This window comes from Platalea leucorodia (assembly GCF_965183815.1).
Source record: "Platalea leucorodia genome assembly, chromosome: 9".
Classification (NCBI taxonomy): domain Eukaryota; kingdom Metazoa; phylum Chordata; class Aves; order Pelecaniformes; family Threskiornithidae; genus Platalea; species Platalea leucorodia.
This window is the reverse complement of record NC_138831.1, coordinates 28,799,458-28,816,939: the sequence shown is the minus strand read 5'-3', so window position 1 is coordinate 28,816,939 and position 17,482 is coordinate 28,799,458. Positions and strand designations below refer to the sequence as shown.

The 17,482-nt window shown below is 39.7% G+C and overlaps 1 protein-coding gene across 1 annotated transcript in view; it reads left to right on the top strand.

Annotated features, from left to right (window-relative positions):
* Positions 1 to 17,482, top strand: part of MYO9A (myosin IXA) — a 184,929-nt gene that overhangs the window by 28,948 nt on the left and 138,499 nt on the right. Inside the window, exon 2 of the mRNA XM_082322190.1 lies at positions 4,509 to 5,430. Within this exon, the coding sequence (XP_082178316.1) occupies positions 4,588 to 5,430 (843 nt within the window). The 5' untranslated portion in view covers positions 4,509 to 4,587. The remainder of the gene's footprint in view (positions 1 to 4,508; positions 5,431 to 17,482) is intronic.

The window sequence follows — 17,482 nt, the reverse complement described above, 5'->3', positions numbered from 1 at the left end:
TTGTCTGGGTTATGGGATGTTATGATAAAATCAAGTGAACTTTGCTTCCAGAATTGCCCCTTTAGCAGCCTCAACACTGACATGAATCTGTATTTTTTCCAAATCATCCAATATTTGGCAAACTCTGTCTGTGATTTCAGGCTTTAGCTGTCACAAATTATTTATGATGGGTACTGATGCTTCCAGTTTATTTTGGATTTTTGCCATGTGTTGCTTACGCTGTCCCTGAAAATGAAAATACTGAGATTGGTCTTTCTGAATGGAAAAATAAGAAATGGCATGACTAAAAGCCTCCATTTCAATTACCTTTCTGAAGGTAATTGGAGCATCGTCATTGGTTTGATATCCCTTACAGCATAACATTTGCTAAAAAATGCAGCCCCCAATGCAAGAGCACTCAATATATGCAGTCATAAATATGTTTAATTTGAGAAAGCACATTTGCTACCAGTATTTATGTATATTAAACTGTGGTCAACTAGTAAAAGATTGCATATAATATAAAAGTAAACCACTATTTACAAGTTTACTGTATCCACAAAGCCTAGTTGACCGTCATAATTTTAGTATGCTTTTTCTGTCAACCTGCTGGTAATCAGATTATTATTTATATTACTTATTGCTATTTTTATAAGGGCCTCTGAGCTTCTTGGAAATATGAATCTATTTTATTATGTAGGAGGACACAAGGCTTAATTTGTAACCTCCTGTTTGTTTGGAGATCATGCTTTTTACAGTGCAAGTGGAGTTATGACAGAATTGAGCAAAATCAGTGTTCAGAGTCAATTTGAGTAAGAATCTTCATTCAAGTGTAGAAAATGGAAAAAGATCTAGAAAATATTAGGATGAAAGTATATTGGCTTAAAATGTCATAAATTCTTTCTTTCACAGGCATGCATAATCCATAAATTTTGGCCAGAGTGTTCACAGGAGTTGGCAATTATTTCTGGTCTAATGTATCCCCTGGGTTTCCATCTCCCATGGGATCAGCATCCCATTACTGCTGCCTTCATCCTTGCCAAAGCCAGTACATGAGTGAAGCAGCTGAATAATAGCTTGGTCGTAAAGTCTGTTCATCTTATAATCTGCCACTTACTTGAGTACAGAGACAAGCATCCCCTTTCAGTAAGACATTAGCTTTTCTTTTCTTATATAAATGACTTGCCTACTTTGATGTAGCATAAATTTTTATATGCTCTCATTTAAATGTAAACATGTAGCAATGCAAAATGCCTTTAATTAAGATAGTGCATAGAGTGAGTATTTGTGGGTTGCGAAACACTTACTCTTGTTTTGGTCTTTTCATGTCCCTATTTAGTGTTTTTGCGTCCAAACACAAAAATATTGTTAATTTAAAAAGTCATATAAAAGCTAATATGACAGCCTGCTTGAACAGTTGTCATTAGGAGCCTCTCTCCCTAACATATGCTAATTACCTAATTACGCATATTTCATTGCAATATTTTCTCCAAAATACTTTGAAAACTGACTGTCCACAAGAGGCGTGTTCGATGTTGATCAGAGCCAGCTCATGTGCATCAGTGGTTGGGAGACCACAAGCAATTATCTTCATTAATGTTTCTTTGACCTAACATAATACTCCAAGACATGTTTAGCATTATTAAAAGTAAATCATGTGGCATGTCTCCTGTGATTTATGAGAGTCAAATTAACGCCTCTTTGCTTTCTGACCTCGCTAAATTTCTTAGTCATTAGTGGAAGCTTCTGGCATTTGAGTGGTTTTGGGGAGGACGTGGCTATTCTGTGTTCCCAGAATTACTGGGGCTTTTGGCATCTCCATGGGGTTCATGCTTGGCTCACGATTCTGCTGAATTCAAGTTGTTTGGATGCAGAAGACACAGATGTTTGTTATTCTACTGAGTCCATGCAGAATAAGCATCTATAGAGAAGTGAAGAAAGCTTTTGGGTAGGCAGGGTAGAGCGGCCTTGTGCTTTATAGAGAATTTATTGAGCTTGCAAGTATTTGATGGGAGGGAGGAGGTAGAAGGGAAGGCCGGTTTGCTCAAGCTGGCCAACTTAAAGTCCTGTTTGCAGTTCTCTTGTGAGTCAGCAGTCTTTGATACGCTCTGGTAACTTGAATAAAAATAGCCTTCTTGTCATGAGCTTTTGAAGTAAAATCTTGGTGAGGAATTATCTAGCTTTATTAAGTGTTGTTTGTTGCTGTTGTTGTTTGGTTTTTTTTTTCCCTCTCTTCTTGAAGAAAGGCTGATGCTGGAGTTGCAGAGCTAGACAAAGAAAGCCCAACCCAGCACTTAACTGACATCATCTCTGTTGCATCTGTGCCTATACTAAACCTTTAGGAAAGCAGCTGGAGCACTTCCCAGTATAGTCCTGCTACCAAGCAATGCGCTGTGAATTCATGCCAGATGTATTTCACTGTGACATATTAATTTCTTTGCTTCGAATACGTGTGGCTGGGGATAATATACTTAATGAAATATTGGAGTGAGAAACAATACAACATAAAATAATGCTTTTCATTTCAGGCCCTTGGAAATGCCTGTAGTAAATTAAACAAATCTACAAATCTTAGCCTTGCGTGGATGTAGATGATGGGGTGGCTGTGCTTGGACTGAAGGTCTTGGATCCAGGTACTTGGGGAGAAGCACAAGGACAGGGCAACCATGTGAAATGTTTCCTCTGAATATTCTTCCCGATGTCAAATATCTGAAGCTCAGGAGCTCCCTAAACCTGACATGGTTTTGACCTCATGTTTTTTGACCGTTCTTGAGCGTTTTGCTGACACAGTCAGGGAACCATCATAGTTGTGAGATCTTGCTCCTGTGGGGCAGTGCTCAAGGAAAAGCTCAACGTCATACATAATGTTAGGATGTGCATGACAAACTTTTATCTTTGTTAAATGTCACCTGCCACTTTATTGCCCAGATCCTGGCTCTGAGGATCCTCTGCATTTCTTTGTAGTTACCTTTTGTCTTTATATCAGAATAACTCTTAACATCTTCAAGGGGAGTTTTGAGTTTGTTAGAACCAGTTGGTGGAGAACTGAGACCACTAACTCTGGAATCGCTTTCATTTGAGGCCAGTGGTAGGGTGTCTTCTCCTTGTAGTAATTAAGTTTGAGAAATTATCTGTACATTTGGTGTTTCAATGCCAGAGATCTGTGTTCTGTGGTTTTTAAGCAGTATGAGGGAAATAAAAAGTGCAATTGTGCGAGGGAGTTGGCTGTAATACTTCATATCTGATGTCAGATATGGACACCTTTGGAAAAGGTTGACTTGGTGCATGGAGAAGTGCTACTTTTTGAATCTCGATGGATAGAGAATCTCCTGGACAGAAAGAGAAAGGAGTTTATTTACCATTCACCGGCACAGGACCATGGCATAATGTATCTAGGGCAAGGACCAGATCCACAGGGGAAGGTGATGGTCATTTTATCCTAGTGTGAAGCAGCTGAAATTGGAGGGTGTTGTGTACCACACACCCATGAGAAGCTGATGATTCTTCTCACAGTCTGGATTTCGGAGCAGGTGTAGGTGAATTCAGTTGATACAAGGTCCTCATCCCAGGAGTGTTGGAGCAAAGCATCAGGTGTATCAGCAGTGTGTGCTCTTGGATGGGCGCCTATGCAGGAATCGCGCATCCATTTACAGTGTGAGAGAACTTGGAGCTTGTGACCACTGAGTAATTCAATTTTTTGTAAACTTGTGACTAGGCAAATCATTGTGTTTCAAGAGTCATTTCGAAAGGTGTTCAGGAAGGCCTTTGAATTGACAAAGAAGGCATTTTCCTTTTGGTTGGCGTATGCAAAGGCGATATTTTAAATAGTTGGTTTGTTTTTTGTTTTTTTTTTTTGTTTTTTTTTCTTAAGTTACCATTTTATGCAACTGTTCAAAATCACTAAAGGTTTAGTTCTCTAACAACATCTAGAAAATATATAATTTATGTGTATGGGTAAGTAAGTGTTGGGAATTTCAGGGGGTGTTTTCCAAAGTCATGGTTAGCTGAATGATGCTTTCCCTAAGTTGACATGAAGTATGAAAACATGGAAATAGAGGCGTTAACTCTTAAATAAGTTATTTGGTAATATTAAACAATAAGGCTGTAGCAACTTTTGACATGAGGAGAATGCCAGTATTGATTCAGTAGGCTGTCTGGTGTGTTGCTCACAAAGTATTGATTTTATTCGCTGTGAAATACGCTGAAAATCAGAGTCTATCTGAATCTTTGATGCCTCAGAGTCAGGGAAAAATTAGCAAAAGCTTGAGGTGCTGTGGGTAGTTGTGTCCAAGTAGAAGGGAGCCTGAGGTGGCTAGTGTTTGTGTGTTAAATACCTTTATTACAGCTTTGGTGGCTTAAAACCCTGCTCCCTTTTCAGATGTCAATTGGCAATCATCTGTTGCCTTCTTAAGGTGATGGGTATCATCACATGAATTGCTCCGTTGCATCTCGTGGTGCACGTCAATTGTTTTTCAGGGATCAAGATAAAACGCCTAACCTATTTTTGTTTTGCTTTTTTCTTTTTTTAGTGTTGCTAACATGATGACCTGACACCATACAGGACGGTCCTGACTATGCAGCACAGGTACTGATGGGAAAGGATCCAATATGAGTGTAAATGATGTTGGAGGAAGACGACGCTTTGAGGATAGCGAGTACACGTTGCACATATACCCAGGGAGCATTGCAGAAGGGACTATCTACTGCCCCATCACCGCCAGGAAAACTTCCACAGCCGCTGAGGTGATCGATTCACTTATTAATAAACTTCAGCTTGAGAAAACAAAATGTTACGTCCTTGCCGAAGTGAAGGAGTTTGGTGGGGAGGAATGGATCCTCAACCCTACGGACTGCCCGGTCCAGCGCATGATGCTGTGGCCTCGCATGGCCCTGGAGAACCGCATCAGCGGTGAGGATTATCGCTTCCTCCTGCGGGAGAAGAACCTGGATGGGTCCATTCACTATGGGAGCCTCCAGTCCTGGCTGCGGGTGACGGAGGAGCGTCGCAGGATGGTGGAACGTGGCTTCCTTCCCCAGCCGCAGCAGAAGGACTATGATGACTTGTGCAGCCTGCCAGACTTGAATGAGAAAACGCTCCTGGAAAATCTCAGAAACCGCTTCAAGCAAGAAAAAATCTACACCTACGTAGGCAGCATCCTCATTGTTATTAATCCGTTCAAGTTTCTACCTATTTATAACCCCAAGTATGTCAAGATGTATGATAACCATCAGCTGGGAAAGCTGGAGCCCCATATTTATGCTGTGGCAGACGTGGCTTACCATGCCATGCTTCAGCGGAGGAAGAACCAGTGCATCGTGATTTCAGGAGAGAGCGGGTCAGGAAAGACACAGAGCACCAACTTTCTGATTCATCACCTCACTGCCCTCAGCCAGAAGGGATTTGCCAGCGGAGTAGAACAGATTATTCTTGGAGCTGGACCAGTGCTTGAGGTAAGATGAAAATGATAGTAGCATGGAAACTTTTTAACAGTGAAAAAAAAACAAAACCAAGTAGTTGGGGTTTTATTATGACACTAGTCTGGGGTTATCTGCTAAAGCTGATAATAGTGACAACAGTATTAGCAATAAGAGAAGATTGTGTTTCTGCCTATAGAATACTACCTGCTTCAAAAAACAGGAAAAATAAAAGTAGAGCAAATAGCTTGCTGAAAAAATTACTAATTTTTTGTTTTCACTCAAGTGTTTCTTAATACTGATATATCTCCATGATTTTTCAGTTTGAAAATGGAAATGAAAAAGGCTTTCTCAAATTAATGGTAGCCTTTCTTTACAGTACATTGCAAAGAGAATTGATTGCGCGTAGTGTATCGGTAGTGTTGTGTTTGGGGAGTTTCTGCACACTCAACTTCATTGAGCTTGGGAAATAGATCAAAGGTAACTTTCATGGTCAAAATTTTATTTTCTAATCATGAGCACTTGATTTAGCCAATGCGATTAGTTACTTTATGAGGACTTTTCCTGGGGAGGAAAGGAGATTAGATGAACTGCACCATTAACTTTGCAGATATGAAACTCTAAAGAGGATACAAGCATTCATTAATTAATTTGCCTTGAGTTTGCCCCATAACTCTTTGAAATGGTTTTCCTTAGAATTTCCAGTTTTGCTTGTTAAAGAGTTTTGTTTGTTAAAGCCCATCTGCACGTGGGTGATGTGAGCATCAGCTTCAGCCATGCTGTTGTTCTTCTTTGAAGCTGCGGCACAGAGAGGTGGCTTGATGGCTGCGTTTTCTTCTCTTAAAATAAAAAGTGGCTTCAACTAAAGGATAGTAAAACTGCTGGATTTTGGGGGATTTGTTTTCTATTTTGAAAGTTTTTTTTGGCAGATGTAGACAAAGATATCTACTCTCTGTGTCTGTATTCCATTAATGAGTCTAAGGACTTTGGTCAGCTTCTTCAACTACCAGCAGAAGACTGGAAATCAGAGGAATAGCTAGTGCTCATGGATGTCTCAGCAAGGATAAGCAAACAGCTTCATTTTGCAAAGCTAACAAGTTTTTTTTCTGTTCTCATGTCAGGTAGAATGGGCTGAGCTAATTTAATCTGGAGTTAGCAAATGATTAAAGTCATTTGGGATGGGCTTTGCCCTGAAAAGCAGCAAAGGTGTATGACAAATTGAAGGTAAAGAAATTAAAAAAGCTTTTTTTTTTTCTTTTTTCCTTTTTTCTTTTTTCCTGACAGTCTACATGAAACTGTGTGCTGATTCTTTTAAAGCACACAGGCAAGCAGACTCCCCATTCTTGCACTCACCAGTTTTTCTCCTGTTGTTGTACAAGAGATTATGGAGCTATTTCTTGCTGGAGCTGATGAAAGAATATCAGACCAGGGTCCGGTAGTCTGGAATTAATGGTTATTACTGTGGTGACTCAATTAGGTGACTGCATTAATTTAAGAAAACGGATATGAGAACTATTGCATTCCATCTCCAATCCTGTTATTGATTTGAAACATTTGCATGCCTGTTTGGTTTTTGGTATGCTTTTTAATGTATCTCGTTGGACCAAGGTCCCCTTTATAGGGAACCCTTATATAGAACAGTATATAGAACCCTTTATAGTTCTCTTAAGTAGTGTCAGAGATACCATCTCTGTCTAGCTTAGGTTTCCAGAGGTGGAGAAGAGAGATCTCCATGAAAGAGAAGGTAGAAGAAAGTTTTGGGAATTGTTTTTTTTTCCTTAAATTCTACTTTTTTCAGGAATAGGTAAAATAGTCCAGTTCCAAAACTGCCTGAGCATCACTCATTCCATTGATGCAGTCCCCTAAATAAATGAACTGTTCCACCTACTTGAAAGATTAAATCTTTTTTTTTTTTTCCCCCAAATACAGACTTATACTCATTGCTTATATTCAAACAAGCTTGTGTCCAGAGGCAAGAAATAGAGGATGCCTATGAGCTGCACGTTTCTTTGCTTTTCTTTCTCTGCTTGCTGTTATTTTATGCTCTTGAACAGGGAGAGAGGGTGCAAGCAATTTCAGGATGGTGCAATTTGAAGATCCCTGGTTATCAGGATCCCTGCTGTTACCCCTGTGTTTCAGGATCTGAAGTTTAAGTTTACTTGTTTGGCTCTTGGATGGAGGGCAGAAGCACAAGTGGTTTACTGGTAATGCTGCTTTGGTGATGGCCATTTATTCCTGGGGACTGTTGTGTGTTTTGGGATTAGGTACAGGGGAGGGATGTACTAAGCCTCTTTGCTTTCCTTTCACAAGATCTGCAGCTGTTTTTAAGAAAAAAAAAAATATCTGAATCATATCTGTTATTTCTTTTGCTTTTGGAACAGAAGTTTGCATTCCTTCGCTCTGGCAGCTGGACGGCTGCTGTTGTGCTTCTCTAGCTCCCTCCAGGTCTCTCAGAGAAAGTGAGGGTAAACCAGAATTTCTTCTACTCTGCCAGCTCCAGTCCCAAATAGTCACAAATCACACAGGCTGAAAGATAAAATGTGCATACTTCTGCTTTTCCTTCCCTTCCTAAAATTTCCTAAAAAAGGGATCTTCAGAGAAGATCTGTTGTAACGGGTTGTGTTACCCTGCTACCCGTTTGCAGATTTGATTTTGATTCCTTGCATTTGTGGCTGAAATATACTTTTCACTTCTCTGTAAGTTTAGGTGCCAAACTTGTGTATTTTTTTTTCTTTATTTTTCTCCCCTCCTCTAGACACCTTCTTGGATCCCCTTGTTTTCCCTTTGCGTATTTAAAATTAAATGGTCTTCAGCTTGGGCTTATCTTTTAGGAGGCAGTGACATATCTTTTCATGCTGTGACTTCTGATTTAGGGAACAGAGCACAGCAAATAAGAGTTTACTCGGACCCGTTAATCTCTTTTTCTTTCCCTGCTTGCAAAACATTTCTGGTAGAACAAGTGTTTGCACCGAATGACCTGCACAAGTGTTTGCACCGAATGACCTGTTCCTGGGAATGCCTTCGCAGTCATGCTCGCACGGTAGGAGCGGAAGTGGAGCAAAATTAAGTTGTGTGTTGGTTTTGTTTTTTTTTTCTGCAGCTTCTCTGTTTTCCTAATTTACCTTTTTTGAATAGCCTTAGGCTATTGTTTGGGACTTTTTTTCTTGCACAAGATTCCTGTGAGCCTTGTCCAAATTGCACTTTTGGGGACGGCTGTCAAGCCAAGCTGTTACTGCCATCTAAATGCAGTAGTATCATCCAGCAGTTTTATGTAGCAGCGACTGCAGTTAGAGGTGTGTACTGAGACCAAATGCGTCCTTTTAAAGTGTATCTGACATAAGCCCTATGGATTTTCTTTTTCCTTAAATGGGATTTAATAGGCAAGCTTCTTTTGTAGTGGTGCTGCTTGGAGAGGCTGCAATATGCCTTTTTTGTTTTGTGATAAATGATATTAGAAAATATTTAAATATTTATATATTACTTAGTTGTGATAAATTGTATTACTTAAATACGGTACTTATTCTTCTAATAACATGGTTCCAATTGGTTGAAAAAGGTCATTTTCTTTATATTTTTTCTGTATTTTTCCCCAGTTTCTTATAAAGCACATTTTTCCCTATAGAAGATTGCTTTTTCAGCAGGGTATCCATAGAGCTGTGTTTACCAAAATTTTGCTCTCTGGCTATTTAGTTTCTAGACTGAGCTTCTCAAATTCAGTTATTCTATGTAGTGACTGGAGGAAGAGTTGCACGTGCTGCAATTCAATTCTGGTTCTGATAGACTTCATACAATACTTCAGATTAGAACTTCATTATGCTCAGCCTGATGCTCCATTAGGGACCCAGAGTGCATAATTTTGCTGCCATGTAGGTAGTTTGTTTTTCATTTAGATGCCAACCCTGATATTATTTAAGAAAGCATTGAGGAAGTGTGCTGGTCAGGCAAACACTTTACTCCAACTGTTGCACTTTTTGTTGGAGAGGGTAATAGGAGGAGCTTCCTATAGGCAGCTTATGCAGACCATGAAGTGTTTCTACTCAATTTCTAATTCCAAAAGCCACAATTAAAGGTTTGCTCTGAAAAAACCCAAGATGTCATTATCGCAGGACCTCCAAATAAGGGTAGGGAGACACTGGAGGAGGTTGCCCAGAGAAGTGGATGACCCATCATTGGAAGTGTTCAAGGTCAGACTGGACAGGTTGAACAACCTGATCTAGTGGAAGATGTCCCCACCCATGGCAGGGTCGTTGGACTAGATGATCTTTGAAGGTCCCTCCCAACCCAAACCATTCTGTGATTCAATTAGTGATCTACCTGGAGAACTGTGGTTTAGTCACAGGGCTATTTTACTCCGTATGTAGGTAACTTGTTCATGTGAACTTAGGACAGTGTTTTAAGACCCTGTTTTCTAATTAGATTAGCTAGAAACATCCAGATGAACTTTATATTGGAAGCCCAGCATGTTTTCACAGCCTTAAACCTTTAGAGGTGGGATGTTGGTGTGCTGCTCCCCAGCCCTCCCTGGGATCATCACCCTGTGCCAGTGCACGATGCAGCATGTGAGCATCCTCCTCCATTTGGTGCAAAGCGAAACAAACCATGCTTCAGCTTTCCTGGGAGGTTTGAATGTAAGTTAATTTATCATGTTACTTTTTTTTTTTTTTTTTTCTTTTCCCAAATCTCAGCAAAAATGCAGAAGTAGCAAATTTCTCCCTGGCTCAGGTATGCCCAAAGGTCCCCAAACAGGTATCGGATTAGCCTAGATCTAAAGGAGTCTGCACGAGATTGTTTTATCATCCGTAACTTTCTCAACATCTCGTTTGTCACAAGAAGTACTGCGATGGCAACTACAAAAGCCAGATATGTTTTCTAAGCAGCTGTTTACATGCATCTTCTAATATCCCAGTGGGGAATTCTCAATTGGTTTATTAAAAAAAAAAAAAAGGCAAAAAGAAACATTTCTGTGATAGGCTGAGGAATGCTGCTGGTGGTGGAGGATGGCTGTTGCTGTCCTTCACAGCTGATGTGAAGCATCTGCAGCAATCTATGCCAGAAAAAAAGGAGTTGATTGCTTGAATTGCTTTTGAAGAAATTGCAGCTAGCCTTTTATAGTGGCGGCAATGCTGTTTGCATTCCCAATAGGTGGTGGTTTGCATATAAACCTTAGGAACAGCAACTGGAATTGCTTTTTAATTTCTGGAGCAATGTTACACAATATGTGTGTTTTGCTCGTATGGGGAAGTTATAGCTTCAATCTTAAGGTCTGGAAATATGAAAGCTGTTCTTTTTCTTTTTTTTTTTTTTTAATATTGATTGTTGGATTGTTAGAGGAAAATGCAAGCAGCAGCTAAAAGATATTGAATTTTATTTTATAGGACTTTGTCGTGGTAATGTACAGCCTCCTTCCAACTGAATTAAGCTCTTGCAGCAGCAGCTGAAGAGCTGGCCACTGTTAGGTGCGAGTGAAAATGATACCACGCTGCCAAAATTTCAGTCGATGCTGCTGAATGTTTCCAGCATTAAACAAAGAGCTATTGAGCTGAGTTAAAAAAAAAATCAATTAACTAGAAGAATTGGGCATGTCCTGGACTTTCAGTATATTTGACTGGCACTGGACAGTGCGGAGATGCTAAAGCTAAATGTGCATGCATCCTCTACTGCTTATCCCAAGCAATTTGGCTGGATGCATGCAAGACCTGTAGTAATACCAGGTAGTATTCAGCTCCGCTGGCAGATCCCACTCCCGTTAACTCCTGCAGTGCATAGCCAGGATAAGATGAAGCTGTTTTTATACAGCAAATTATGGTGCAATTATTTCCCTGTGAGAAAAGGCAATATCAAATCCAACATATTCATTTATTTACTTGGAACAGTATTAATGGGAGGTAAACTTTGAGTATATTCACATATTTTTTGCTACTTGGAACAGTATTAATGGAAGGTAACCAAATTTCATTAAAATGGAGTTTCAAAAAAAAAAAAAAAGATCTGATTTAGTTCATGAAGTTCAATTTCCAATACACTGATTTTAAGTCATTAGCTTGTGTATTCTGGCTCTAGAGGTTTTATATCTGAAAAATGGATTTATATGAAGGGAAGAGGCAAAGACTCGTTATTCTGCTCATTATTCACTTTTAATCATTTTTAACTTGTAATATATACAATTATTATTGATCTTCTGTGTAGTCTGAGTTTGGGGTAGGTGTTTAATGCAGCAGCCAGGATTTTTTTGCCTTGCATTCTTCCCTTCCCAGTGCACGGAAAGGTTAGAGATGGAGCAGTGCACAGAGATTATACAGATGATGCCTAATGTGGGAAGAATTTGTGCAGGCCTCCGCCGGCAGCAGTGACACAAAGGAGTCATACAGCAAGGCTCATGCACCAAATGCTTTTCACCAGCGCTTTCAAAATGCTGTTATTCTTTAGCCGGGGATATTTTACAGTTTCAGGCTCTGTATCAAATAGCGTCTTGTTCATCTGTTTCTCTCAGCTGAATTATTCAATCTTTTTGCTTTAGAGGCTTCCTGCAATATCCAGATTGGCTGTATTGGTGGCTGAGTTTAATTTTTTTTTTTCATTATTTGCTATCTTCAGCAAACATTTTGTCACCATCAAATCCAGCTTATTATGATTAAATGACAGAAGCGGTTACTTCTGACCTGAGATGACTGCAGGAAAATGGATTAGTTACTAAAGCAGGTTTATGCGAAGCTGCCTTTTTTCCCCCACCCTTAAGAATTAGCAGCTATTTTGTTTCCAGGAGGGAAATACTAAATAAAACCTTCCCTTTGTTGGGTGGAGTGCTTGCCTTACAGGGGACATTTTATTGGACCTACACATGCAAGCATCCTATCTTTTCTCTTCCTCCTTGACATCTCTTTTTGGGGGAGTTGTTTTGTTTTACCATTCATTCTCATTCATGCCCTTCCATTTTTATCCTTTTCTTTAGTTTTCTTTCACTGATCTCTTAGGGTTTCACTTTTCCCTCTATTGATCTATATCTAGATATCTAGATTTTATAGATATCTAGATATTTTGTACTTAGAGGTCTAGATTTTATAGATAACTGGATCCCCAGATATCCAGATACCTGGATATCTAGATTTTGTAGATATTTATCTATATAGATATCTATATATCTATAAAATATAATCCTGAGCCTGACCCAAGCAGGGACCACGTATTCATGCTTGCATGCAACCATAGGGAACCCAGATGATGCTCAGCATTATATGGTATTAGAGAACAACTGGATTTCTTAATACCATTTTTTTTTTTATCTTCCACTGACTTATTACACCAGTGTTTCTGTTATTTGGTTTTGTATTAAGCTTTTTTTTCACTATATATACACTTATCAAATAGTATAATGATAATGTAGCACATTACATAAGTAATGTTTTTGATCAAAGATCGTGCTGCTACTGTCCAGTAAGGCTTCCATGAGGACTTAATATCAATAACCGAGGTGCAGACTTTTTATCCCTGATATGCGTAGTTAATACGGCACTGTATTTTTCTAGTCATGGAATGAGAAATTAGTGCTCTAGTAGGGATTTTGTTTCTTTCCCCCCTCTCTTCTCCCAGTGAAAATACAGATTTTGTGGTTTAGGACCATTTACTGAGACTCTTTTGACTTTTTTCGTGGCTGGGGAGCCCATGTTGGATTTTACATGCTGGGCTTGGATGCTGGGTGGATGCCACATAGGTGGTGTGCTGCAGCTTCGTCGCCCTTGGTGGGGAACAGAAGAGCCTGAGAACAAGGAGCCTTTGTAGGATGGGGACTACATCCAGCTCCATGGTAGCAGTTGACAAATTTTGCCTTTTTAATGGCTTCTGCTGTCCCCGTGGCAGGGGGCACAAAACATGAATGTTCTCCACGAAACATCTCTGGTGAGTGCATTTTGTTTTGCTGCTCGAGGAGCAACACCCTCTCTTGTCTGCTCAATGACAAGGTGATGGTGTCTTATTGAGCTCCAGGAATTCAAACAAATTGTTTCCCGAGGCAGCAAATAAAATTTTCTGAATCTGTCCTCAGTGTCTTCAAATGTGAGAAGCATTCCCTTCTTATTTATAGCAGAGAAATTGTTATTGTCACTTATTTTATACAGTGGAGAGACAGAGAAAATGTGATTAGTTATGGGTTTTTTTTTTTCCTTTTAGTGTCTCCAGTGATCATTGATGTATGTAAATGTAAAAGAAGAGTGTTACTTCTGGAGTTGGTGCATGTGGCTGGTGCTTGCTCCTGCCTCTTCTTTACTTTGTTTTCCTGTATGAGCCTGGACAGGTCTGCAAGCATCATATTTGTAAAGGTACTGAAGTACCTAGCTGTCCTAGATGGAAATTAAAGATATGTATATATTATATTTGTGCATATACACCCTATATATATGTTATCAAGTGGTTCAGCATAACAGGGAGCCATTGTGTGGTGGGAAGCAGCTGGTGCCAAGCCTGCATGTGCACCTCCAGGGTCTTATGGTGGACGAGCTCCCATCTGGTCCTGCAGCAGAAGACCTCAGTTGCCTACAACCAAGATTTAGTCTGAATCGCAGCGGTTTTGGAGAATAGAAACTGAAGTGGATTTAGTGGGAGGGTCAAGAGGTTCCCTTTGAAGACCTCCTGAGCCAACTACAGCACTGTGGCAATGCAATGTATGCGCCTTATTTCCCCATATGCTTCCTATAGGAAGAGAGAAGTCAACGCGTTCATTGATGACTGCAAGTGGAGCACGAACATTGGTGTGAATAGTGATCATCATTTATGGTTGTGTCAGTGAAAATGTCTAAACCCAAGAGTTTCCGTGATGAGTGGTGTTGACCATCTCTTCTACACCTTGGAGAAGATTGCATTTTCTTTGTGGTCCCAACATCTTTCAGATATAAAGCAGCTTAACCAAGTGCCACCTGCTTTGACCAAATAGCTTTGCCAAATTCAACAGAAATCAATTAAAAAAAGGAACGCAATATGGCAATGCATAGGGCAGATAGCTGCTCCAATTTGTTCAGCCTCTAAGGTTAAATATTATATAGAGGTTAAGTTAAAGCTCAGCGGAGTCTGTGGCAGAGGGCAATGGAACAATCCTTCCCCAAACCTACATTGCACAAGTCTTGCTGAAGCTTATGGCAGCAATTTGGGGTAGGCAAATAAAATAATTGTTTCCCGTGTTTGCGGAAAGGATCTGCCTTAACTGCAGCAGCTGATTGCAACTCGCTTTTATTCACTTAATTAAGATGGATAAGGGATAAATGTCGTGCCAGACAGTTGAGCCTTTGGCTTTGTCACGGTAATTGGGGATTTGTACTTTGGTGGGCAAGGGCTGTGATAGGGAAGATGAAAGGACAAGCTGAATCTTAAGAGTTACTATTGAGTTTAAAACAATGGAGACATTTTGCAGATCATTTATTTTAGGACATAGAAAACATTTTAAAAAAAATGTCCATTTTGCATTAGTGCGAGCAACAAATTAACGAAACTTTCTGTCACTGGCGTGGTTGGTGCCCCACGTGCATCGCTGCTCGCTCCCGTGAAGCTTTGCAATGTAGGTAGGTACTGCCTCTGTTTTGTAGAGAAGAGCCTTGGAGAAGTGAGGTCCTCCTCCTTTGCCCACAAGGATGGCTGCACTCAGCCAGATGAAGGCTTCACCTTATCCTTCATCCCGTCCCTGGGAGGACATTAGGCAGGGCAGGGTGAGGCTTCCCTGCCAGTCCAACTGCTTTCAGTCATCTCTAGCTCAGGGATCTCCTAAATTGGCGGCGATCTCTGTCTAATAAATCTGGATGGGTTTTTTGGGGTCAGCTTGACTATGTGAAGCTTGTGATGATGACCATAAATTATCTTTGTTCCAGCCAGCACCATAGGAACAGTAGCGCACCGCTTGCTTTTTGGCCTACACCTGGATGGCTCTACCTCATGCTGCTAAGCCAGTAATGATTTTCATAATAATGCATCTTATGGCTAAGTGAAGGCTAAAGTTTTTGGTAGGTCTTAATAGGACACAAATGATAAAATTAATGGTGTCTACATTATATAGCTGCCATCCACCTACGCTGGTGCTTGTCAGCTGTGGCAAAGCCATCTGCAAAATGAATGACGTAATCTTCCTTGTTGTAAAAGCAGAGCATTTTAAAAATTATATATTTCCATTTTCAAGAGTTCTAGCCCTACCAAAGCCCATAAGTAAAGCCAGAATAGAGGGAAAGATAATACAATATTGTTTAATAATTGAAATAATTCAAAGTTTAGCACAACACAAGACAAATCAGGATGGCTGGCCATTATGAAAAACATTATTTGTAGTCATGAAAGCAAATTGTGTCATTTATTTCTATTATAAAAGGTACCAGGAAACCATATAATCCACTATAGAAGTAGAGATCTGAGTAATTGTGATTATTTCTTATTTTAAGCATTACTGGATCTATTTAATACTTTTGCATTTACCAAGATGGTTAATTTAACATGGACCAGTTCATGCTGGTATGGGCAGACTGGTAGCAGGGTATAATGTAGTGGTTTCCAAGCAGTTCCTATGAAAATACTTAAAGAAATGCTGATGGCCCACGCTAAGAAAATATGAATTTCGCGGGGGAAAAGAAAAAGAAATACTTTCTAAAAAGACTTTTTCAGAGTAAGAAACTCCGTTTAAATCTGCCCTCTCCCCTCATTACCACTTTCAGGAAAGTGAGGTTTTGAAGAAGGGGAGAGCACAGGTCTCAGAAAAAGGGGTATGTGTACCGAAAAATGCTGGGGGTGAGGCTGACTTTTTTAATTCTAAAAAAGAAAAAAAAAAACCAAATAAAAAAGAAAAGTTCCGCAATTTCTGGACATAATGGAATTAAGAAAACCTTATTTTTTTGCCAGCATTTTCCAGATCTGTAGTATCCTCGTGTTTGATAGGAGGGAATAAGAACAGAGAAACGGGATGCCTATGCAGCAACTTTGTGGTAGGGATCAAAGATTTACTGATTGTCCCAAAACAGGCAGATTTACTTATGGTTTTTAATCAGGAGAAAAATCTTGGACGAGAAGCCATATGAAGGATGCCAAAGGAGAATGAAAGCATGTGGATAAAAATGCTCATGTCCAAGATAAGGGCAAAACGTTAAAACTTTAATCTGCTTTATCACTGAGGAAATTGGAATTGTTTTTTTTGAGAAATGGCAGGTTTGGAGAGCAAAGGTTTGACGTGGTGGCTCAGGGTGGGAGCTGTATCCCAAATATTTGATGCTCAAGCGCTTTCCAAAGCAGAGCAGATCTAATCTCTCCGGACTTCAGTGAAGCATCTGACATACTTGGAGAAGAAACAAAAAAGAAAAAGAAGAAGAAAAAAAAGAATGAAGAAGAAGAAGAAGAAAAAAAAAGAAGAAGAAAAAGACCAAGCAGTTTTTAATAACTTGGAATCTTTTTTTGAAGAATTTCTGCTTTCTCTGAATTCAGAAAAACTTAAATACAGGCTGGGAGATGTAAAGGGTAGCACTGAGTCTCTCCTATGGGAAAGTGTGGGATTCAGGTGGGGTTTTCTTCTTACAGCTTACAAATGTCAGTGTGAAATTGAATTATCCTTTAATTAAGGAGATCCAGGGGATTGTCCTGAAGAGTAGAAAATGCCATATTTTTTTGTTTGCGAGGTACAAGTGGAGTGAGCTGCATCCGATGGAGCTGGGGAAGATTTGGGGTTGCCTCCTTAAAAAAACCTTCTCTACAAGGTTTATATCCACTTCTTCATTGAAAATAAACTTTGCAAGCTTTAGAAATACACTTTTATGGTTTAATTTAAGGCTCTGAAAAATGTGAAGTTGGAAGTATTGGAGTTTATTTCTTTATTACCTAGGCTACGGCTGCAGAACTGGCGATGCTCAGAGGAATGTATTTGAATTATCAGGCTGAACTCTGCATTTCTGGCCAGAGTTTTCTTGGTATCTGGAGGCCTCTGGGATAGAGGTAACCTTGCCAGCAGTTCATAAATTTGAGCCAGGCTTTTTTACCTTAGTCAGGAAATTCACATTTGAGCTTTATTTAAGCTGGGATTCATGGTGATCTAATCCCAGCATGTTGCCAAACCCAACCTGCAATTTTTTTTTTTTTT